General features: G+C 39.0%; 3 protein-coding genes across 3 annotated transcripts; 2 read left to right on the forward strand and 1 right to left on the reverse strand.

Annotated features, from left to right (window-relative positions):
- The first annotated feature begins 429 nt into the window (after nt 1-429).
- LOC121900762 (interferon-induced protein with tetratricopeptide repeats 1B-like) lies at nt 430-10,508 on the forward strand. The gene is made up of 2 exons (XM_042417295.1): nt 430-891; nt 8,521-10,508. Exons 1-2 carry the CDS (start codon nt 887-889, stop codon nt 9,827-9,829), a joined length of 1,314 nt encoding a protein of 437 aa, XP_042273229.1. The 5' UTR covers nt 430-886; the 3' UTR covers nt 9,830-10,508.
- A 3,021-nt stretch (nt 10,509-13,529) lies between these two features.
- On the forward strand, nt 13,530-20,741 carry prpf38a (pre-mRNA processing factor 38A). The gene is made up of 10 exons (XM_042417296.1): nt 13,530-13,749; nt 14,249-14,408; nt 14,557-14,678; nt 16,029-16,114; nt 17,183-17,293; nt 17,716-17,822; nt 17,960-17,986; nt 18,264-18,355; nt 19,949-19,997; nt 20,328-20,741. The coding sequence occupies exons 1-10, from the start codon at nt 13,620-13,622 to the stop codon at nt 20,371-20,373; spliced, it is 930 nt and encodes a 309-aa protein (XP_042273230.1). The 5' UTR covers nt 13,530-13,619; the 3' UTR covers nt 20,374-20,741.
- Nucleotides 20,742-22,187: 1,446 nt separating this feature from the next.
- LOC121900624 (interferon-induced protein with tetratricopeptide repeats 1-like) lies at nt 22,188-25,042 on the reverse strand. Its single transcript, XM_042417053.1, has 2 exons — nt 25,022-25,042; nt 22,188-23,669 (listed from the first exon to the last, which is right to left on the reverse strand). Exons 1-2 carry the CDS (start codon nt 25,040-25,042, stop codon nt 22,188-22,190), a joined length of 1,503 nt encoding a protein of 500 aa, XP_042272987.1.
- Nucleotides 25,043-25,392: the final 350 nt, after the last annotated feature.

Genomic DNA, 25,392 nt, shown 5'->3' on the forward strand with positions numbered 1-25,392 from the left:
CCCAAATGAACATTGAAACATGTTTTTCTTGCTGTAATCATTTCTCCCAGTCTGAGTTAGTCATATCAAGTGGATATCTGCCACATTTACAGTCTTTTTAGCATCAGATTCCCTCTTTGTGTTTCCTCAGACAGTGTTTCCCTGTTGAGCTGCAGGTGGAAGTATAGTAACAAAAAGAGGGAACTAAAAAGACTGTAACGTTGAAAGATATCTACTTGATTTGACTCATTTGGACGCTGAAGCTTCATATTAGCTTCAGATAAACTTTTAAATACAGTTTTGCACAGAAGGAGGACTGTGGATTTTGTCCCCCATCACTTCCATTGTAAGTGCATTATGAAGGGATCTTCTAATGGTCAGTATGAACAGGAGGAATGATTACAGTAAGAAAAAACAGGTTTCACTGTTCATTTGGGCTCCTGACTGTTGTTTTAAGACACCTGAAGAACTCGTCCTTTTAGTGGAAATCTGATGAGTCTTGATTTTATTTTAGTCGGGCAGTCAGGCAGTAAGTTTTTATTGCTGGGAAACGAAAGTTAAGATGCCTTTGAATGAACGAGGAGCGAACTTTATTCGCGCGAATTTACGGGCTCTAAAATTCACTACGGGGTCGAGCTTTTTCCGTTTCCTCACAGTTTCCCTCATAAGTCTCCATGTTTCCTCTCGTCTTTCTCTATGCTAAAGAAGCGGAGTTTCTGCAGGTTTGCAGACGTCTGTTCGCATCGCCCCTCTTCTAAAAGACATTTCTGCATCAGTATGATTATGCTCAAAATCACAGCATTCACAGCAAAGCAGAAGTTGGACAACAGCTACTGACTTTATGTCAGCGAACCCAAAAGCTGCTTCAGACTAATATTCAGAGAAATACTGAGGGAACAACAGGATAATGAGGTGAGTAGCTGCTTCTGCATTTCAAAATGTATAAAAATGTCGCATTCAAGAGCATTACAGCCCATAATATTGACATTATGGATCTTGCAAGTTAATGACAACGTTTGTATTGTCAGTCAGAGCTGCTGAGTTCTCCCTTACTTTATTTTTCTTGTTCCATCTCTACTGTTCTTTCTTTTGCCTTCAGTTTGCTCCCTTTTATTATATTTAGGGCCCGAGCACCGACCGGTGCGAAGCCCTATTGAAACTGAAGGAGTTATTAGGGCCCGAGCACCGACCGGTGCGAAGCCCTATTGAAACTGAAGGAGTTATTATTATTATTATTATTATTATTATTATTATTATTCCTCCGAAACAAACGCATTTTTGAGGGCCTAAACATGCACGAAAACTCATGAAAATTTGCACAGATGTCAAGACTGGCGAAAATTGCGATATTTTATGGGTCTCGAAATAAAGCGGGACAAAATGGCTCGACAGCGCCACCTAGAAAGTCAAGAAAATTGAGCCCCTCGATACAGATTGTCGTAGGAGAACGAAATTCGGTATGCATATGTATCATGACCAGACGCACCAAAAAGTCTCAAGGACACATAGCCTAACTCCAACAGGAAGTCGGCCATTTTGTATCAAAGTTGAAATTTTGCACCGATTTTGTCATTTCCAGCCCGCATACTTTAACGAACTCCTCCTAGAGATTTGACCCCAGGACTTTCAAATTCGGTCCGTATCATCTACAGGCATAGGAGATTAAAAGTTATTAAAACAATTCTCATTAGTCTTTCCTAGGGGGCGTGGCTGGGCGGCGAATTTCGATCCTTCGCCATGAAAAATGAAACGGCTATAACTCCGGCATACATGATCCTAAGAGAGCCAAACCTTTTGTGCTTCATAAGAGTCCCGCCCTGAACGGGTCCATGTGACAATACAGGATATGAGTCATAGCGCCACCTCCTGGCAACAGGAAGTTACATGTTTTACGCTCTGACGCCCTGTGGGCAGCACGGTGATGGAATCCAGATGAAATTTACTGAGAATAGCCTCAAGACCTTGGAGATCTTATATTATGAAGTTGGTGACCCTTCGTTGAAAGGTGTTGCCATGGCGACGCGGCGAATTTCGATGTGACGCCATGAAATTTCAATGCCTTATAACTTGACTCCACGTGGTCTGATCTTTTCCAAATTTCATATGCTTGTTAAGAGTCCCGATCTGAACACATGTTCAGTCTCATATTTAGCGAAAGTCATAGCGCCACCTACTGGCAACAGGAAGTATCATGCGTCGTACTTTGTCTAATTACTCCTAGGAAATTTGGCTGATGCACCTGAAATTAAGTCAGCTAATAAACAAGACCTTGGTGATGCTACATTTGGCAGCTCATGACCCAAAACTGAATGCTGTTACCATGGCGACACATCCTTCGCCATGAAATACGATACTGTTTTTCAGGGAGAAGGGATTGCTCTACAGTCATGAAACTTGACACACATGTCTAGAGTGATGTCAGCTAAAATCCTATGTGGTCACTTTGAATGGGCGTGGCAAAATGGCTCAACAGCGCCCCCTTTAAAAAATGAAACGGCTATAACTCCGGCATACATGATCCTAAGAGAGCCAAACCTTTTGTGCTTCATAAGAGTCCCGCCCTGAACGGGTCCATGTGACAATACAGGATATGAGTCATAGCGCCACCTCCTGGCAACAGGAAGTTACATGTTTTACGCTCTGACGCCCTGTGGGCAGCACGGTGATGGAATCCAGCTGAAATTTACTGAGAATAGCCTCAAGACCTTGGAGATCTTATATTATGAAGTTGGTGACCCTTCGTTGAAAGGTGTTGCCATGGCGACGCGGCGAATTTCGATGTGACGCCATGAAATTTCAATGCCTTATAACTTGACTCCACGTGGTCTGATCTTTTCCAAATTTCATATGCTTGTTAAGAGTCCCGATCTGAACACATGTTCAGTCTCATATTTAGCGAAAGTCATAGCGCCACCTACTGGCAACAGGAAGTATCATGCGTCGTACTTTGTCTAATTACTCCTAGGAAATTTGGCTGATGCACCTGAAATTAAGTCAGCTAATAAACAAGACCTTGGTGATGCTACATTTGGCAGCTCATGACCCAAAACTGAATGCTGTTACCATGGCGACACATCCTTCGCCATGAAATATGATACTGTTTTTCAGGGAGAAGGGATTGCTCTACAGTCATGAAACTTGACACACATGTCTAGAGTGATGTCAGCTAAAATCCTATGTGGTCACTTTGAATGGGCGTGGCAAAATGGCTCAACAGCGCCCCCTTTAAAAAATGAAACGGCTATAACTCCGGCATACATGATCCTAAGAGAGCCAAACCTTTTGTGCTTCATAAGAGTCCCGCCCTGAACGGGTCCATGTGACAATACAGGATATGAGTCATAGCGCCACCTCCTGGCAACAGGAAGTTACATGTTTTACGCTCTGACGCCCTGTGGGCAGCACGGTGATGGAATCCAGCTGAAATTTACTGAGAATAGCCTCAAGACCTTGGAGATCTTATATTATGAAGTTGGTGACCCTTCGTCGAAAGGTGTTGCCATGGCGACGCGGCGAATTTCGATGTGACGCCATGAAATTTCAATGCCTTATAACTTGACTCCACGTGGTCTGATCTTTTCCAAATTTCATATGCTTGTTAAGAGTCCCAATCTGAACACATGTTCAGTCTCGTATTTAGCGAAAGTCATAGCGCCACCTACTGGCAACAGGAAGTATCATGCGTCGTACTTTGTCTAATTACTCCTAGGAAATTTGGCTGATGCACCTGAAATTAAGTCAGCTAATAAACAAGACCTTGGTGATGCTACATTTGGCAGCTCATGACCCAAAACTGAATGCTGTTACCATGGCGACACATCCTTCGCCATGAAATATGATACTGTTTTTCAGGGAGAAGGGATTGCTCTACAGTCATGAAACTTGACACACATGTCTAGAGTGATGTCAGCTAAAATCCTATGTGGTCGCTTTGAATGGGCGTGGCAAAATGGCTCAACAGCGCCTCCTTTAAAATTTCAAAATTGCAGCCCCGCCTTCCAGATTAACGTAGAAAGATGAAATTCACAGGGCACATGTATAATGTCAACACGCACAAAAAAGCCTCTTGAAGCCTTATTGTAAGTCGAACAGGAAGTCGGCCATCTTGAAAAAAATGGTACATTTTGGCCTTTTCTTGGCCATTTCGCATACCTTGTATTTTAAAGAACTCCTACAGAATCCATCGTAAGGACTTAAAAATCAGTGTGTGTCATCTAGTGTATGATCATGATGGTTTGGCCGTGGCGTGGCGTTGAGTTTTGATGTTTCGCCATGACAGAGGAAATTGATATAACTTGAGTGTACACGGTTGGATCTGCCTCAAACTTTACACAACAAGTCACTGACAAAAGCCCTTCGACTGAGCGTCACTTCGACATGCGCTGGGGTGCGAGGGCCCGATCATCGCTGCTTGCAGCTTTAATTATTATTATTCCTCCGAAACAAACGCATTTTTGAGGGCCTAAACATGCACGAAAACTCATGAAAATTTGCACAGATGTCAGGACTGGCGAAAATTTCGATATTTTATGGGTCTCGAAATAAAGCGGGACAAAATGGCTCGACAGCGCCACCTAGAATTGAGCCCCTCGATGCAGATTGTCGTAGGAGAACGAAATTCGGTATGCATATGTATCATGACCAGACGCACCAAAAAGTCTCAAGGACACATAGCCTAACTCCAACAGGAAGTCGGCCATTTTGTATCAAAGTTGAAATTTTGCACCGATTTTGTCATTTCCAGCCCGCATACTTTAACGAACTCCTCCTAGAGATTTGACCCCAGGACTTTCAAATTCGGTCCGTATCATCTACAGGCATAGGAGATTAAAAGTTGCTAAAACAATTCTCATTAGTCTTTCCTAGGGGGCGTGGCTGGGCGGCGAATTTCGATCCTTCGCCATGAAAAATGAAACGGCTATAACTCCGGCATACATGATCCTAAGAGAGCCAAACCTTTTGTGCTTCATAAGAGTCCCGCCCTGAACGGGTCCATGTGACAATACAGGATATGAGTCATAGCGCCACCTCCTGGCAACAGGAAGTTACATGTTTTACGCTCTGACGCCCTGTGGGCAGCACGGTGATCGAATCCAGCTGAAATTTACTGAGAATAGCCTCAAGACCTTGGAGATCTTATATTATGAAGTTGGTGACCCTTCGTTGAAAGGTGTTGCCATGGCGACGCGGCGAATTTCGATGTGACGCCATGAAATTTCAATGCCGTATAACTTGACTCCACGTGGTCTGATCTTTTCCAAATTTCATATGCTTGTTAAGAGTCCCAATCTGAACACATGTTCAGTCTCATATTTAGCGAAAGTCATAGCGCCACCTACTGGCAACAGGAAGTATCATGCGTCGTACTTTGTCTAATTACTCCTAGGAAATTTGGCTGATGCACCTGAAATTAAGTCAGCTAATAAACAAGACCTTGGTGATGCTACATTTGGCAGCTCATGACCCAAAACTGAATGCTGTTACCATGGCGACACATCCTTCGCCATGAAATATGATACTGTTTTTCAGGGAGAAGGGATTGCTCTACAGTCATGAAACTTGACACACATGTCTAGAGTGATGTCAGCTAAAATCTTATGTGGTCGCTTTGAATGGGCGTGGCAAAATGGCTCAACAGCGCCCCCTTTAAAATTTCAAAAATGCAGCCCCGCCTTCCAGATTAACGTAGAGAGATGAAATTCACAGGGCACATGTATAATGTCAAGATGCACAAAAAAGTCTGTTGACGCCTTATTGTAAGTTGAACAGGAAGTCGGCCATCTTGAAAAACTGGTCAATTTTCGCCTTTTTTTGGCCATTTCGCATACCTTGTATTTTAACACACTCCTCCTACAGATTTCATCGTAAGGACTTCAAAATCAGTGTGTGTCATCTAGAGTAGTGTATGATCATGATGGTTTGGCCGTGGCGTGGCGTTGAGTTTTGATGTTTCGCCATGACAGAGGAAATTGATATAACTTGAGTGTACATGGTTGGATCTGCCTCAAACTTTACACAACAAGTCACTGACAAAAGCCCTTCGACTGAGCGTCACTTCGACATGCGCTGGGGTGCGAGGGCCCGATCATCGCTGCTTGCAGCTTTAATTTATTTCTTATATTTCTTGCTTTTTCCAAATTATCTCAACAAGGATCATGGTCCGGATTGTAAAAAAATACTGAGGTCTTGAGTCACTTAGTGCCACTTCACCACACCCAAAGACATTTTTACAAGTCTGTAAAATGTTCTTTTCTGTCTATTTAATAATATTATTCTTTTGCTTATTATATTATAACTTATCAGTTACTTTCTGTCAATTTCATCCCGTTTTTTTCCCCTTTTTGCCAAACAATGTAAAAATGTAAAAAACAAAAAGTGTAAAAAGTATCAGAATCAGCCATTTAAACCCAGTTCTGCTTTCATCCATCTTTCCTCCTTTCCTTCCCTCATTCTGTCTCCTGTTTTTATTTCTCTATGTCATCCTTCCTGTCTTTCAGTTCACTTCTCCATTTCTTAATTTCATATGCTTTTGTCGTTTCCTTCTGTCCTCCCTGCCTTCCTTTCTTTTTCCTTCAGATTCTTATTTGCTCATCACTTGCTTCCATCATCATCTATTTATTGTTCCTTTGCTTGTTGCTTCCTTCTTTTCAATTCTTTTTCTTCCTTTTCTACCTTAACTTTCCTACCTTTACTCATTCTTTATTTTCTTTCCCTCTGTAGTTTCCTTCATGCTTTTATTGCTGTCTCTACTCTAAAACTTATTCTGTCATCCATTCCTCCCCTCATTCACTCCTTTCTTACTACCTTCCTGTCCACTCAATGGTCCTTGCTCCATTTCTTCCCTCCCTGTACATGTATAGATGAGGGATCTCAAAGTTAAGTTGCAAACTGATGGATGTTTGATGCTCGCCACTGAGTGTCAGTCAGGACACAAGACTGGAGACTCTGATTAGTTTTTTTGTTTTCTTTTTTGATGTGTGAGTGTGTTTCAACAGAAACAAATAAAGGAGAAACCTGACCGGTAACTTATCCAAATCTTTACAAATACTGCAGCTATGGTTATTGAGATGACATTAGTATAACCAAAGTAGAATAAGTATCAAGTAAACATTTAATATTTACAATGACCTCAGGGTAATCTCACTGAGGAAACCAACAGTGACACCTGGTGGTCTTTAGCTGGACATGGCCTCTGATCACTGATGATTTGGCACTTAATTAGTAACGCTCAATTAATTAAAATACCATACCTCATTAACTAAACAAATACATTGTACCCTTCTGTCATCCTAAGAATGGTAAATAGCAATATAAATCAAACATCTACTATGTAAAGATAATATATTAATGCACAAGAGAAAAGACCAGGAAAGAGGAATCTACCATGTAAGCTTTTTCTTTTTTTAAAATTTATATAGAACTTTTTAGAATAGAACTTTAGACATAGAGAGAAATCAGTTAAAAATGAAATAAAACAGGACATGGGAACAAGAAGGGAGGTCTATAAAAAGGCTTGCCGATATAAATGGGTTTTGAGGTGTTGTTTAAAACAGTCCAAGGACTCAGCCGATCTAACAGATTGTGGAAGATGATTCCACAGAGTTATGTGCGGTCATCTTTTGATTTGCAGTTTGTGCCGGGGATAGATAGAAGGCCAAGATTTGAGGATCAAAGAGGTCATGAAGTGGAATGGGGAACAAAGAGCTCAGAAATGTAGCTAGGGGCGAGGTCATGGAGTGCTTTATATGTAATCAGCAGGATCTTGTAGTTTATTCTGAATTTTACCGGAAGCCAATGGAGGGACGCAAGAACAGGGGTAATGTGGGACCTACAGCTAGTTCTGGTCAGAAGTATAGCTACTGTACTTTGGATTAACTGTAAACGTTTTAGTGAAGACTGAGTGAGGCAGGTGTAAAGTAGTCTAACCGGGAGAAAATGAATGTGTGGATTAATTGTTCAAGAACAGTAGGGGGCAATATAGGTCTTATTTTTGCAATATTTCTTAACTGAGGAAATCAGGACCGGACAAACTTATTAACATGATGGTCAAATATTATATACTGGTCGAAGATGATACTGAGATAATTGGCAGTGGATTTAATGTTCAGGTGAAGTGGGCCAATAAACTGAGTTGCAGCAGTGACAAAGATGTCAGGCACAATTGAGAGAACTTCAGTTTTGTTGGAGAAAATTTCTGGTCATCCACTCTTTGGTAGCAGCTAAACAATCATGGAGGGAGGACAGTTGGACATGTGGCATGATAATTATTGTATTTACATGGCGCCATACTTAGTACAATGATATTCTGTATAAATGGCAGATAAAGAATCCAAAGAATGACAAACAGAAAACTACTTACAGTGGGTCAAAAACGCACTCTACCTCCTGGATGGTGCATTGATCTAGATTACTGTAGATCAATTGAACAGTTTTGCCTTCCCGACAACATGAGATGAACACTGGTTACACAAAAATGTCAAAGCTTCAGAGCATATTATATTAACATCTGTTTTAATATTTGTTGTTTTTATTCTCCATCAGTGCTGCTCAGAGTCAGTCAACACTGGAGGCCAAACTGAAGGCCCTGGAGTGCCACTTCACCTGGGACATCGACTCCAGCAGGTCCAAACTTTTATATCTCAGGGGCAAGCTGGAGGACATTGGCACCGAGGAGGGAAACAGCTGGCTGGGTCACATTTACAACCTGCAGGGGTACATTCACAACCAGCTGGGCTTCACTGAAGACGCCCGACGTTTCTTCAGCAAGGCTGCAGAGGCCTTCCACCGGTCAAGAAACACTGTCTCAGATGAAGGTCCCTGGTTGGTGGTGAACTACGGGAACCTGGCTTGGCTGCACCACCACCTGGGAGAACAAGCAGAGAGTCAGACTTACCTGTCAAAGGTCGACGCCCTGCTGAAAGAATATCCATCTCCATCCCAGGACGAGCTCCATCCAGAGATCTACGCTGAAAAGGCCTGGACCCTGATGAAATTCGACAAAGACCAATACCTGGCTGCAGATTACTTCCAGAGAGCCATCAGGATGCAGCCAGACATGGTGCAGTGGAACACCAGCCGTGTCTTAGCATTAGTGAAGGCTTACAAGTTCGACGACACACCAGTGGAGGAAGACATCCTGGAGAAATTGAGAATGGCCAAGGAACAGGATCCAGAGAACTTGTACCTTGCTGCTCACTACCTTGATCAGCGTGGTAGGAAAGGAGAAAGAATTAAAGATGAAGCATGCAAGTTAGCCAGAAAGGTTTTGAAAAATCCTGTCAGCAGCTACAGTGGTATGAAAGCATTATTAAGGGTTTACAGAAAATATGTATCTGTTGATGAAGCTGTTGCTCTGGCAGAGGAGGCTCTGGAAAAACATCCAGATGAACGTTACCTGAAGAAGTGTGCTGCACTCTGCTACAGATGGAAGGTCATTTTTCACAACGACAGTCACCTAAAGCAAAGCACGATAGACAGAGGAATCAGTCTCCATAAAGAAGTGATTTCTCTTTACAATCATCCGTCACTTCTGAAGAAAATATCCCTTGCCAATATATACGCAAAGTCAAATCACAGCCAGTATGAAGCTGAGAAGATTTACCAGGAACTGCTACAAATGGATCTGGAACCTGCAGGAAAACAGATGATTTACCACTACTACGCAAAACATTTAAACTTTGATAGACGAGATTACAACAGGTCGATAGAATATCACATGAAGGCTGCAGAGATACCACAACAATCCTACTATCGAGAGAACAGCATCAAAGTTCTGGAGAAGATTAAAGAAAAAAACAGGAGCCGAATGTGTGGAGAAATAGAGGAGTTACTGGCCAAGCTGGAAGTCTAGAAAATCCTAAATCTAGTAGAAAGTGAAGGTACAACATTACCTAAAAAATCTGTACATATTCATCATTCTGATTTTATACTCATTAGGAAAAAATGAGGAAAAGATTTGTGGAAGTTAAAGAAATGACTTCTTCAAATTGTTTTGAAATGGAAAGTGAAGCTCAGCCCAATTAAAACAAACATGATCCATCCACGAGTGAAACACCCATCAAACAACTTTGGGATAGCAGGTCTCACAAAACTGATTAGCGACGCCAAAAAAAGGCAGGGGGTTAAAAGTTGACAAATTTTAACTTCATTCAAATGAGAGCTGAATTTGCCTAAAAGCTCTGTAGTTATTTGCATTAAAATCCTGATGAAGAAAAAGTAGTGGGACATGAGGTTCGAGGCCGCAGGATCGAGAGAGAAGTTCAAACCTCACCTGGTCAATCAGTGCGTGGAGTGAAATGTGATTAGTGGATTGTCTGTTTAATTAAAAAAAAAGTATCTAAATCAGTTTATTCCAATGGAACCACAGCAATCAGGTCACAGTTAATCCACACATTTTTTCTTTTTTTGATGAACTGTTGTAAATTTGTATTATTGACCAATAGAGTTACAAAGTGTGAGGAGCTGCTGATTCCAGAAATGTTTTTCCCCAATCAGTACATATATATTATCATTATAGTGAAGTTAATGAAAGATTACCTAATTTAAATTGTTTTCATACAGTTATCTTTGGTAAATTCATAGGATTACCCAATCCATCCACAAGAACTCCCCCTCAAAGTACAGATTTCGGATGTAAAACAAAGAGAAATTATGTAAAATTACATTCAAATTACCCTCCTTTAACACCCATTAATGGTATCTTGAGAGCTTTAAGATTTTATTTTATGTGATTATCCAATCTATTTACAGTAGATCCCTGGTAAATATTGGTTTTATACTGTACAAAAAAATAAGATCATGTGATAATAGTTTACAAAAACATAATTTAATAACATAATAATCATTACTTTACTAACATTATTTGATAGTATTTAAAAGCAACTATCAAATATATCTACATACATTTCCCTATTAATGTATGAGGTTAACTTTATATAAACATTATTTAACAGTAATTACAAGCAGCTCTCCAATATATTTTCAGGCTTTTCCCATAAATGTATGGTGTATACATTATATAAACATTTTTGACAGTAATTAAAATCAACTCTCCAATATATTTACAGGATTTCCCATTATTGTATAGGGTTTACTTTGTATAAACAGTATGTGTGACAGTAATTGCAAGCAACTCCCCAATATATCTACAGACATTTCACATTAATATGTGGAGTTCTGAATGTACAAAAACCAGAAGGTCTATGTAAAAGTATCTTTATATCAACTTTGACACTGAATAAATATCTACATTTTTCTACTGACATTTTACAATATTGTGCAATCCATTCAATACAGATCCCCATTTGAGATGTATGAGATTTCTAGATGTTTAATAACCAGAATATATCATAAAATTACCTTTTACTGCTTGCTTTACAAAGTAATTCTGTAGACATTGCCCAAGCCTAGCATACAGGTACATTTTATGTTTCAGATATGAAAGTACTATAGAATAAAGCTTATTTGGGTATTAAAAAATTGCTACAAAATTAGTTTCACATTCATTGTATATGAAGCAGCTCCAGACTTTATTCAGGATGGCATCACAAATTTGAGTCTTACGTCTCTGGTTTGTGGCTTTGGGAGAAAGTAGTTCATGTTCACAAATCAGAAGTGGGAGTAAGTTACACATGTGCAAGTCACAAGCAAGTCTCAAGTCTTAACCTTAAAGGCTCAAGCAAGTCTTAAATCACTCTCACTGTAACTTAGACTCAAGTAAGCCAAGTCAAGTCAATGCTAAACGTCAAGCAAGAAAAGTCAATTAAGTCACAAGTCAGTCACCATGAAAGAAGCACTTAAAACACGAGAGAAAAGGGTACAATGGCAAGCCATGTCATGAGAGAACTGCACATGTTAGTTAGTCTCTACAACTAGCGATGGCTATGGTTAGGATTCATAAATACAACTATTAATGGTTCATTTCATACCTTGTTTTTTGTTGTTGTTGGGGTTTTTTTGGGGGGGGGGGATTAAATCAACTACAATTTGGAATGTCAACATAAAACTAAAGAACATCATGCAGGTTGATTAACTTTATAAATTAACTTCACATTAATTAACTATTTGAGCAAAATTAAATAATCTGATCTAACGTGTTTTCCAGGATCTAGGGTTCATAATTTTGTATTTTATGCAGTATGGATATGTTGTATGACTTCTGCCATTCTGCCACCCAGTTGTGCCTTTGAGTAAGGTGAGAGTTTTGTAGCAGAGTAGAAGTAGTAGAAGAAGAGGAACTTCCTCCAGTTGCAGTAGTTAGCACAAAGCTAGTGGGTTTTAACAGCTGCAAAAATATGCTGATGGACTATAAGCTACACATTCTGCTTTGTTGTGTTTGTAAAGTGCTCAGATTAAAAAAAAAAACTTGCAAGTTATACTACAGCCTGAGTCTCTGTCTGTAACATATGACTACTTTGGTATATTTACTCGCCAAATGGAAAATCTACCCGCATTTCGCGCTTGCACAACGAAACATAGTATTCTATCTGATGATTACTTTTTTCTGCTGTGGATTGTGTAGACTAATACATCCATTAATTTAGAACACTGAAATTGTTCAAACATCAAGCATCATCAAGGAGAAATACCATCTTGTTTGCCTGATCTTGAAGGATTGTATTTGTCACACAGTTGATTAAAGAGAAAGAGACCATTCTGCTGTGGTTGAGTTACATTGACTTTGAACTAGTGAGGGACTGCGAACAGAACAGTGAAGCTCTATCATGAAAAGCTGTCAATTCATAAGCTGTCTTGTCTGAATCAGAAACGGTCTGGTAATATTAAGCTTGAGAGAAAATCAGCGCAGGTATGGGAAAATGCTTTCAACAAGCTTTCAGCTCAATCCTGTCTTGCATTGTTTTCTAGGTCTTGCTAGACACTGTCTTCAAAGCCTGGGTTGCACACACTTCACTAGAAGCCACCCTTTCATGTCTCAAAACGTTAGCTGTTAATGCTCAATATATACAATAATGCAAATAGGCCATTCAGCTAAATAAAAACTGCCAGAGCAAGCTGTCCTTTAAATGTGATCAACAAAATCTTAAAATTATTTGTAAAACTGACTGGTATCCTGTGTTGGGATGCTTAATTTGGAGTGATGTAGTAGTCTCTACATTTGGAACCAGTTAAAACTCTGGTGCAGTATTTTTCACAAGCTTTAGGCAAGAGAGTGATTTTCAGTTTTTGACTTGCAATATAATGTTTGAATTATGCAGAATATACAGTTTAAAATAAAAAACAAACAACAAATATACACATTATATATAAAATAAAAAAACACTGTAAAATAATACAGTAAATTTCTGTGAAAATTTTTTTAAGACCATAAAATCATTAGGAAACAGTTTAGTGAGGTAATAAATCAAGTGAGAGGTAGGGTCATTTTCTCATAGACTTCAATACGATCTGACTTCTTTTTGCAACCAGTGGAGTCGCCCCCTGCTGGGCATTAGAAAGAATGCAGCTTTGAGGCCACATTTGAGTCCACTAGGTGGCGGTAATGCGCCTTTAAGCTGATATGCCAACCGCCAACGAACCCAAAAGAAGAACAGGACCCCGGAAATTTTATTTAGTTTCCGCTGCCCTGGAGAAACAGCAGGCTGTTGTTTCCATGCTAGTAAAATAACTCACCTTCTATTCAGATGGCAAACAGAACCGTTAAAGATGCGAACAGCATACACGGGACTAACCCGCAGTATCTGGTGGAGAAAATCATCCGGACTCGAATCTACGAGTCTAAATACTGGAAGGAAGAGTGTTTCGGTCTGAGCGGTGAGTAGCATGTTAGCCACCGAGCTAACGTTAGCTTTATGTCGGTAATTGCTAATAAGCGAAACACCGGATTTCACGTCTGTGTTTTTTATTTAAAGTGACTCAATTCATCTTAAATGTGTGAAGCAAAGTTACCTTAACGTCTAAAGAGCCGTCAGTGGTGGAAAGTAACTGAGTTACCAGGAAGTACATTTACTTAAGTACTGTACTTAAGTACAATTTTGGGGTACTTGCACTTTACTTGAGTATTTCCATGTGATGGTACTTTATACTTCCACTCCACTACTTTTCAGAGGGAAATATTGTACTTTCTACTCCACTGCATTTATTTGACAGCTTTAGTTACGTTTCAGATGAAGATTTGACACAATGGATAATATTAACAAGCTTTTAAAATACAACACATTGTTAAAGATGAAACCAGTTTCATCTAACAATTATATTATTAAATGAATTAAATAAATAAATAGAAATAAAGAATATATATATATATTGGCAGCTGAGCTGGTCGTTGATAAAGCCATGGAACTGAAGTTTGTTGGTGGAGTTTATGGAGGAAACATCAAGCCCACTCCCTTCCTCTGCCTCACGCTGAAGATGCTGCAGATTCAGCCCGAGAAAGACATCATCGTCGAGTTCATAAAAAATGAGGATTTCAAGTGAGTCACAGGTGTTGTTTTCATTTTGTCAACAAACGGCACAAAATATAGTGAAAGATTGCAACCTGACGTGCAATCTCATACTGAGCTTGTTAAATCCTGCTCTGTGGATCTTTCTCATCACTCTCTCTATTTTTTTTTTTATTAGATATGTTCGTTTACTCGGAGCGATGTACATGAGGTTAACTGGCACTGCTGTGGATTGTTATAAATACCTGGAGCCTCTATACAACGACTACAGAAAAATCAAGAGTCAGAACAGAAACGGAGGTGAGTAGGTTTCCTTTCTTTCTTTCAGACCATATGTTAATGTGATGGCTATTTAACTGTCAGTCTCACGTCGTCACTTTTCCGTACCTCTTTCAACACGACACAATTGTGAACTGCTCTCAGATTAAAATACAGACAGCAGCAGCACAACATCTGCATCTTGTTCCGCCTTCTAACCTCACTGTAATGCATTTATTACCTCAATCTTCACCCAACTTATGCACAAATTAAATAAAACTCATTTATTAAAATATGAAACGCTGTGAAAGAGACAATTTTAAGTTGTTTGGGAGATTCTTCTCATATCAGATCAGTCTCTAAAGACAATTTCAAACTGCATCAATAAATGAATACCCAGCGAGACATTTAACCTAACATCGTGTCATGCAGTGCTTGTGAATGTCGGACTTTATAAAAACATGCAGCAGAATTGTGGGTTCACTGTGAGGAGCGAAGGTGATCATCCCTCCCACTCCTGATGGTCATTAAGACTTCAACTGTGTTTTAAAATCTGTCTGTGATGCAGCAATAAAAACTATCTTCTGCCTCCTAATCATAACAGTTCTAACTCACCACTGTTCTCTCTCTCTCTCTCTCTCTCTCTCTATCTTTATGCTACTGCACCAGCTGTCAAATATCATATCTTAATAAAGCTGTAAGGAACATGGACGTAAAAGTCTCCTCTGTCTGAATGACAAAAAGCCTTCACTTCAACGGATAGACGAAGCGAGCAATGTTGTGTTTTCCGTGTCTGCAAATGTCTAAAGTGACTCCACGAGGGACTGTGATGTTACTGAATCGAGTCTTCGATTACAGTGACTTTTCTGTCGCAGCAGCCACATAAACAACAATGTTGGTTTGCAGGACTTCAGACTTAAGTTTTTCCACTAGTAGCACTGGTGTTCTTACTTAAAACATTTAGTAGCACTGTCTCCAAAAATGGTTGCAAAATGTGATGTCCAACAGTGCACATCAGGGATCCAAAGCAGCTGCTTAATGTTCCTCCTGTTTTAAAACTTAGTAGAACAGAGTAAATATTATAGCAGTTCTCAGTTGGCTGCTCTGTACTAGAGAAGTGCTGTGATCTTATTTATATGATATGATTATTATGGCCACAAATATTACAGTAAGCAGTAATATAACGATAATCATCACACTTTCCTGAAATGCCCAAACCCAGCTTGGACCGCAACTAATGATTATTTTCGTTATCGATTAATCTGAAAGAGAAAAAGAAATTAAATTACTGATTTAAATACTTTGTCTGAACTCTGCTGTGACTCTTTATGTTGTGCATACGTGATGAAATCATTCATGTTGTGTGTATTCCTCTTCATCTCTTTACTTTAGAGTTTGAGTTGATGCATGTGGACGAGTTCATAGACGACCTTCTTCATTCAGAGAGAATGTGTGACATCATTCTGCCGCGACTTCAGGTACGTTTACACAGTGATGGAAAGTAACTAAGTACATTTACTCAAGTACTGTACTGAAGTACAATTTTGAGGTACTTGTACTTTACTTGAGTATTTCCATGTGATGTGACTTTCTACATTTCAGAGGGAAATATTGTACTTTCTACTCCACTACATTTATTTGACAGCTTTAGTTACTTTTCAGATGAAGATTTGACACAATGGATAATATAACAAGCTTTTAAAATACAACACATTGTTAAAGATGAAACCAGTGGTTTCCAACCTTTTTGTCTTTTGACGTCTTACAAAAAGCAGTGTGTAGTCGGGGTCACATTTCACATGTCTATGAGTTGTTAACAGCTCCACCAAATAGTGATTTTTCCCTCTAAACTTCTCACATGCTTTCATTTCAATAAATGTTCAAATGATCCAATATTTCAGCAAAAATCAAAGATTAGAGAAAAAGTCCAAAAACTGAAAACAGATTTGTGTATCAGAACTTTGTTTTTTCTTCTTTCCTCTCCCATTAATCATCTCACCACCCCTCAGATTTATCTGCTGACCCTTTGGAGGGGCCCGACCCCTAGGTTGGGAACCACTGGACTAAACTAGCTAACTGTATATAAAGTAGTGTAAACTAGCTCCACCTCCAGCAGCTACAACAGTAACATGCTGCTCTAACACTGATGCTTCACTATTAATAATCTAATGATGTCATATATAATAATATATCAGTCAGAGGGACCAAACCACTACTTTTACTGCAATACTTTAACTACATCAAGCTCATAATACTTATGTACTTTTACTGCAATACTTTAACAACATCAAGCTCATAATACTTATGTACTTTTACTGCAATACTTTAACTACATCAAGCTCATAATACTTATGTACTTTTATTGTTGTAGATTTTTCAAGCAGGACTTCAACTTGTAATGGAGTATTTTTACATAGCTGTATTGGTACTTTTACTTCAGTAAAGGATCTGAGTACTGCGTTTACATGTCTGTCACACAGTGCTTGTTTCAGGTGCCTTCAAGGCTTGTGTGTGTGTGTGTGTGTGTGTGTGTATGTGTGTTACAGAAGAGACAAGTCCTTGAGGAGGCAGAGATGTTGGACCCACGTATCAGCGCTCTGGAGGAAGACCTGGATGAGGTGGAGAGCAGTGATGAAGAGGACGAGGAAGAAGAGAAGGTAATAATATTTATCCTCATTCTTTTCCCTTTTTGAAATCTGTTTTACTTTGAAGTAAAAAAAAAAAGCTTCTTTCAGACATGTACCTTGTTATGTAAATGTAAATCCTACAAGGTCGGATTGAGGAACTGACATGCGTAGGAGAATGTGGAGTATCGCATTGTGTTGGGCTGAAACTAACAATTATTTTCGTTATTGACTGATCTGCTTATTATTTTCTTGTTTAATGGGTTATTCTTTTTGTCTAAAAATGTTTCTCAGAGCTCAAGGGGAAGTCTTTAAATGTCTCGTTGACTTCTGAATTCTTCACTTTATCTTATAAATTATGTAACAAATGAGAATCTGCAGGGTCGGTCAGAGTAGTAAGAGCATCACCCTCACTCTCAACTTTTTGTTTGTGTTTTTTTTTTTTCGGGCTGCAGCTTGAGAGACTTCAGACCCCTGAACCCCACAGGCGTGGTTACCGTGACAATGACAGACCTCGCCGCTCCCCGTCACCTCGTTACAGACGCAGCCGCTCCCCCAGACGGTTCGTCTATAAGTTATCCTTTTTTGTTTTTTGTTTTTTTTCTGGTGTACGTTATATATATATATATATAAATGAAAGAGACAAAGTGATAAATATCATTTCAAAATCAAAACACGTTGTGGTTTATTTTCTTCCAGGAGGAGCAGATCTCCAAAGAGGCGAAGGTATGTCTGCCACTGCCTGAATGAAATCCTACATTTCATCAACATTAAAGGATATGTCCAGCGATCTTCTATATTTTTTCTTATTGTCAACAAATCTCATGTTTGGATCCAAACCAACAATGAACTGATCTACTAACAAATATTGGTTTGAGTCTGCACATGAGATTTGTTGACAATAAGAAAAACATAGAAAACGGTCAGCCAAATCCTTTGAACCAGAATGTTTGTAGTTGATTCTGATTGGTTGGTTAACGTCTCTTTTGTCGTATGTACTCAGCCCGTCTCCCCGGAGAGACCGCCATCGCAGCAAGAGCCCCCGCCGACACCGCAGCAGGTCCAGAGACAGACGCCATCGCTCCAAGTCCCCAGGTAGATTAATAACATGTAAACACATGTAAAACATGAAAAAATAGGGAAAAACATCGTTTCCATTCTCCTCCTTTGACTCATAACTCAAATCCAAACACAGAGACATGAAATATATTTTTATATACACTTCCCGACGATGTCATCCTCTCTGATGTGCATCACGAATAAACCTCCATAAATCTGCTTAGAAATAATGAGGAATAAAAAGATGCTCCCTGTAACTGCAGAACTTACCTGAGAATCAAAGTTATCCAGTGATATCTGTCCGTACATCCATGGCAACGCTGCAAACAGGAACTGCTAATGGCTAATTCAGCAAACTTTTCATGGAGACTTTTCTGCATAAATGATTAGACCTCTGTAATATATTTTTTTGAGTTGTGTACTTGCATTATTCCAATTGTTTCCATCAATTTTCTAACCCAGAGAAATCCATAATTCTAATCAAGATAACAGTCCGTTTCACTTGGTCGCCTGTTGTTGGCGTCATCCTTTTTACCCCCTCCACCAGAGAGTATACACGCACAAGATGATAATGTTGTGGTTGTCCACCAGAAGCTCTCATAAAATTACCTTTTATCCAGTTTTAGGCCACATTTTTACTATAAACTTTTTTTTAGATCTTGGTTGTTTTTAACTATATCTTCTAACTGGATAAAGGATTTTAGTCATCGGACGTCTGGATCTTAAGTTGTCAGAGAAAAAAGCTGAGCAAACGTTAACGGCATCTCCTCCAGGCTGAACAAATGTGAAACTGCTTTAATCAGTGTTCTTACTGGTTTTAATCACCAAGTCCGTTTGTTTTGGAGAGGAAGACTCCTCTGTGGATAATTCGGCTCCTGGTAGAAACCTGCTGGACGATGAACACTGAAGGAATATTAACCGGGAGAAGCTGACTGCAGTAACAAAAGTGATGGTCCCATTATGCCATTTAAAAGCTGATTATATGTCAGTGTTGTTTGCACTACTTGTTTCTGCTGAAAACTAGTAAACAAAACATCAGTTAAATGCAGGTTTAAAGCTGTGGAGCTGAAAATGTAAAGTTTGTCCTGCTGGTGGCGCCAGAGGAAAGATCATGATGTCGTTATGATCTGGATAGCAGGAACGTTGCTGCCATATTTCATGACAACCTTCCCCATTAGAGTTACAGTTCTACTGTAGTGTGGAAGTTTTGTCCCACCACATGGTGATGTTGGAGGATTCATCCAGTTGGGATCATGAACATTCATGAATTTTATGGAAGTAGTTGTTTAGATGTCTCACTCTGGAGGACAGTGTTGGACAAAACAACACACCAGTGTCGCCATCCCTCGGCCCTGACAGTCAGAAACACATACATGTTTTTAACATGAGCATGTACAGTGTCATAAAAACAGAAACCAGACAGACTCCTGTGTTCCTGCTGTTGTTGTTGCCTTTCTCCAATTCAGTGTTTTCATTTTGTTTCTTTAAATTCAGAATTTACAGTTTTCTCACAGTCTGGCCAAGATTTTTGACACAGAGAAAATATCAGTTATTTTATTTACTATGTATGATTGTATATGATTGTATTTGATGACTCATACTGAAGTGTTGTTTGTTGTTTTGAACCAGGTCACCACAGAAGCCACAGACATCGCAGCCACTCAAAGTCCCCAGAGAGGTGAGTGATGTTTGTTATTTTTACAATAACATTAAAACCTTATACATCCACCAAAGTACTGTATGTATGGGACTCATACTTACAAGTATTGTGTGTGTATCCAAAGCCTGATATATCTTATTCCTCTGTGCATTAGACCTCCACTGTTGTCCTAAAACTATTAAAAAACACATCAAGATTTGACACGATGGATAATATAACAACACATTGATGACCTGAACAGTCTTTTGTGTTCCTGTTAGGAAGTATCTCCCATGTAATTTATTGGATTTATTAGTGATGAGATGTTTCATCATTTATTCAATTATTTTGTTTTCTTTCACATTGCAGGAGTTCAAAAAAGAGTCACAAGAAGAGTCGAAGAGGAAACGAATGATTTCTGTTTACTTTTATATCTTTCCTTTTTTTGTAATTTGAGTTTTTTTTCTGATATTATTTTGACAACTAATTTCCATTTTAGACATTGGACCCCTGAACCTGTCTGTGACATATTGTAAAATGTAAGCAGGTCTATGTACAGTATGTAATCACTTAGTCTGTGTGCAGCCTTCAGCATCGTTATTTGATTAAATACACCTGAGAGAAATAACCTGATAATGTTCCCCATTTTCAGGTAAATTTGGCTGTTGTTGATAACTTTTGGATACATGTAAATGTCAAATAAAAATCTGTTTCTGTGCGTCAGTAATGAATTTCACACTCTTACTTGACATTAGTCATAGAAATAAAGACACTTATTCATTAGATGTGTGGGTTTTTTTGAGGGGGGGGGGTTTGATTGATTCCTGAGGAAGATGAGGACCCATGTTTGATGCTCCTTTATGTTTTTTGAAGAAAAAAAACACATAGTAAAAATCTCAGTTTCATATTAAAATATATGACCAAAAGTATGTGTCCACATACTAATAATTAAAGTGAAATACAGTTAATTAAAGCTGCAGCATACAATAATACTTTAGACAACAGTGTTCTTCCAGCTCTGTGTTTGTCCCTTAAACATGACAGTTGTGTTTGGGGGCTGTAGAGCAGGTCAGCTGAACATGCAAAAATGTGAAATTTGTCTATATACAAAGGATACAGTGGCACATAAATGTAGAATAAAATTTTCAATAATCAATGAATCTTTTATTGAGTTCAAATGCAGCTTTTCTTTAAGGATGTGTCTATTTTCCAGTGTAATTATTAGCATATTAAACCGTTATTTCCAGAAAACTTTTTGAGAAAATGTTCAGAAAGTAGTAAAATAAAGTGTTATCAGACCTTGTTGGAAAACACAACATAAGATATTGAATCTTTGGACCAACATTTGCTTCTCTTGGAGTTTTTAAACGTAATGTTGGCAGCAGCTTTCCAAAGCTGTAGTTTGACGTCTATCAGTGTTTTGTGCGCAGTGCTGCAAAACTGTGTAGAGAACATGAATTTCATGTAAATTAACCACCAAAACAAACTTACAAAAGATTGTATAGTGTTTATTTAATAGTATTAGTATAGTGTACAAGTTTCTACCCACACAATCAGTTCCACTTTGTGATTATATTCAGGTTATACATCATATTAATCATTACATTGCTAATCAGTTTTCTGTTTCACTACTACAAAGCTTATAGCAAAGCACATTTCACACATAAAATACAACATTGACCAAAATCTATCAGCATCAGTAATGTAATCAGATATACATTATTACTGCTGACCATTTTCCAATGAAAATGTATATTTTTTCAGATTTTTTTTTTGGTTTTTCTTCTTTCCAGCAGCCTTTGTCCTCCATTAGTTCTACTACAGTGTAGAAATAAACCCACTACAACTTTGAAACCATCAACGAATTAATCATACGTGTCATGTTTCTAAACTTTTTTCTATTTACTCAGTACTCAGGTGTTTATTTCTCCATGTTATTTTGTACTTGTCATTTCATTCAGTAAAAATATTATTAAAGATGGAAAAAAATTCTCCAAGCAAATGATCTAGCTTTGTCACTAATGGGACAATAAATTAATAGTTTATTTATGATGTACCATCGACTTTTGTCTTATAACTGTCTGTAAAATTATTTGAAGTAATCATTTCTGTAACTTCCACAAATCTTTTCCGCAAGTTTTCCTAATGTGTATAAAATCAGAATGATGAATATGTACAGATTTTTTTAGGTAATGTTGTACCTTCACTTTCTACTAGATTTAGGATTTTCTAGACTTTCAGCTTGGCCAGTAACTTTCTTATTTCTCCACACATTGGGCTCTTGTTATTTTTTACAATCATCTTCAGAACTTTGATGCTGTTCTCTCGATAGTAGGATTGGTGCGGTATCTCTGCCGCCTTCATGTGATATTCTATCGACTTGTTTCGGTTTTTTAGATCATAATATAAGTATTTTGCGTAGTAGTTGTAAATCAACTGTGTCTCTACATGTTCCAGATCCCTTTTTAGCAGTTTCTGGTAAATCTTCTCAGCTTCAGCCTGACTGCGATGTGACTTTGCATATATGTATGCAAGATCTAATTTCTTCACAAGTGAAGACTGAGGGTAAAGAGAAATCACTTTTTTATGGAGACTGACTGCTCTGTCTATCTCACTTTGCTCCAGGGGAGAGATCCTCCATTTGTAGCAGAGTGCAGCACATCTCATCAGGAAACGTTTATCTGGATGTTGTTCCAGAGCCTCCTCTGCTAGAGCAATAGCTTCATCAACAGATACATCGTTTCTGTAAACTCTTAATAATGGTTTTATGCCACTATAGCTGCTGACAGGATTTCTCAAAACCTTTCTGGCTAACTCACGTGCTTCATCTTCAATTTTTTCTCCTTTCTTAGCACGTTGAATGAGGTAAAGAGCCGCAAGGTACAAGTTCTCTGGATCCTGTTCCTTGGCCACTCTCATTTTCTCCAGGATGTCGTCCCCCACTGGTGTGTCGTCATACTTAACATCATCCACTAATGCTATGACATAGCTGGTGTTCCACTCCACCATGTCCGACTGTATCCTGATGGCTCTCTGGAAATACGCCTTGGCCAGCAGGTTTTTATCTTTGCCGAACTTCATCAGGGTCCAGGCTTTTTCAGCGTAGATCTCTGGATGGAGTTCAACCTGGGATGGAGGTGGGTATTCTGTCAGCAGGGCTTCGACCTTTGACAGGTAAGTCTGACTCTCTGCTTCCTCTCCCAGGTGGTGGTGCAGCCAAGCCAGGTTCCCGTAGTTCACCACCAACCAGGGACCTTCATCTGAGACGGTGTTTCTCGACCGGCGGAAGGCCTCTGCAGCCTTGCTGAAGAAACGCCGGGCGTCTTCAGTGAAGCCCAGCTGGTAGTGAATGTACCCCTGCAGGTTGTAAATGTGACCTAGCCAGCTGTTTCCCTCCTCGGTGCCGATGTCCTCCAGCTTGTCCCTGAGACGTAAAAGTTTGGACCTGCTGGGGTCGATGTCCCAGGTGAAGTGACACTGCAGGGCCTCCAGTCTGTCCTCCAGTGTTGACTGACTCTGAGCAGCACTGATGGAGAATAAAAATAAGTAATATTTAAACACATGGTAATATAATATGCTTTGAAGCTTGATATGTTTGGGTAACCAGAGTTTATACAATGTTGAAGGAGGGATGAAAGAAATGAGTAAGGAGCATTGAGTGGACAGAAGGAAAAAGCAAAAGGAAATGAGGTTAAGAAATGGAAAGGTGAGCTGAAACAGGCAGGGAGGAAGGAAAGAAATGAAGCAAGACATGGAAGAGAACAAGGAAGACAGGAGGGATGAACTAGAGGAAGAAAGGGAGTAGATAGAGAGAGAAAGATGAGGGAAATGGATGAGAAAAGAAATATCAGAAGAGATAAAGGAGATAAGAAAGTTGGGAATGAAGAAAGAACTGAAGAAAGCAGAGCTGTAGCAACCAGTGAGAAACAAAAGAGGGGGAAGTGAAATAATGAAGAAAGAGGGAGTGGAGCAAAAGAAGAAAGGAAGTAATTTGCAACAGTCATTAATGATAAAAACATTGTCATTGACTTTTAGGGTCCATAATGTTAATATTTTGGGTTTTGATACTGTAAAATAAGACTTCTTTTATTTTAAAGTAATCATATACCAATGATAATAATATAATGGTGATATATTGTTTTTTATTCAATTATATGAAATTCAGAAGCAGCTGCTCACCTCATTATCCTGCAGTTTCCTCGACTCAGTATTTCTCTAAATATTAGTCTGAAGCAGCGTTTGGGTTCACTGACATAAAATCAGTAGCTGTTGTCCAACTTCTGTTTTGCTGTGAATAATTTGATGTTGAACTCAGGTTTTTATATGTTCATAGTGATGCAGAAAGCAATTATAGAGGTGGTACGCGAAAGCTGTAGCAACACTACAGATCAAGTTCTACTGCATACCTTTACTTTTGTTGTTGAAACCTGCTCTAAGTTTCTATTACTGTAATTTCTTTTGCTGTAAGTTTCTATTGAGTAGAGGCATGTTCTCCCTTTTCTTGAAGGATTTCTTTACAGATCATAACATGGTTTTATTTGATATTGACTGCAATGCTGCTGTTCAATGCTCTATGCACAGTCATGTGTTTTTAATGACAATTTTGCTGCAGAATTTGCTGCTTCATTCAGTACTCGTGGTTGTATTACACAGTGTAGCAATGTAAATGATATGGTTAATCAATTTAATGCCATGTGTTTGACAACTCTTGACCGAATAGCCCCTGTCAGGGTTTGGTCCTGTCGTCCCTCTGACCCAAGGCCCTGGATAGATATTCAAAAACTGAAAAGAGAATGTAGAAGAGCTGAATATAAATGGAAAAAGTCTCAACTTTAAGGTCAGTGGCTCCACATGAGGAAGTTATCTTTATGTAATTCACTGATAAAGAGTAAAAGACTTTTCCAGTCTAGCAAAACTCAAGATTTGTCATACCATCAACAGTCTAGTGAACCCCACCCCGGCCACTCTGTAGAGGACTGAGACAAGTTCTGGAAATATTTCATTGAAAAGATAGAAAACATCAAGGCATCAGCTACTCCTGCTGCCTCATTTCTACCTTCTACCTTCCCCATGGGCTCTCCCATGCTGTTAAATGAGTTTGCCTCCATTTCTCTTAGGGATTTGGTTGACGTTGTGTCCAGCATTAATCTGTCCACTTGTAAATTCGATATTCTTCCTTCCACATTATTCAGAGAGGTTGTTGGAGTCATTGCCCCTTTGCTTCTCTGCATTATGAACAAGTCTCTTCTATCTGGTCCCAGACCATTTTAAACAGCCTGTATCCAGCCTTTCCTTAAGAAACCTGGCAAAGATTCAACACTCCCCCATAACTGCAGTCCTATATCCAAATGACCTTTGGCTTCAAAAATTCCTGAAAAGGTGGTCGAAGAATATTTAGTTTGAATAAATACTGATATCTTCTAAGGATAGTCCA

The sequence above is a fragment of the Thunnus maccoyii genome, chromosome 7 (assembly GCF_910596095.1).
Source record: "Thunnus maccoyii chromosome 7, fThuMac1.1, whole genome shotgun sequence".
Classification (NCBI taxonomy): Eukaryota; Metazoa; Chordata; class Actinopteri; order Scombriformes; family Scombridae; genus Thunnus; species Thunnus maccoyii.

What these genes read in the sequence shown, in the direction of transcription:
- prpf38a (XM_042417296.1), top strand. Translation starts at nt 13,620, where the DNA reads ATGGCAAACAGAACCGTTAAAGATGCGAACAGCATACACGGGACTAAC. An exon ending in AGATCTCCAAAGAGGCGAAG is followed by an intron (nt 17,987 to 18,263) that starts GTATGTCTGCCA and finishes GTATGTACTCAG; the next exon opens with CCCGTCTCCCCGGAGAGACC. An exon ending in CCATCGCTCCAAGTCCCCAG is followed by an intron (nt 18,356 to 19,948) that starts GTAGATTAATAA and finishes GTTTTGAACCAG; the next exon opens with GTCACCACAGAAGCCACAGA.
- LOC121900624 (XM_042417053.1), bottom strand. Translation starts at nt 25,042, where the DNA reads ATGGGAGAGCCCATGGGGAAG. An exon ending in TGGGAGAGCCCATGGGGAAG is followed by an intron (nt 23,670 to 25,021) that starts GTAGAAGGTAGA and finishes TGCCTGTTTCAG; the next exon opens with CTCACCTTTCCATTTCTTAA.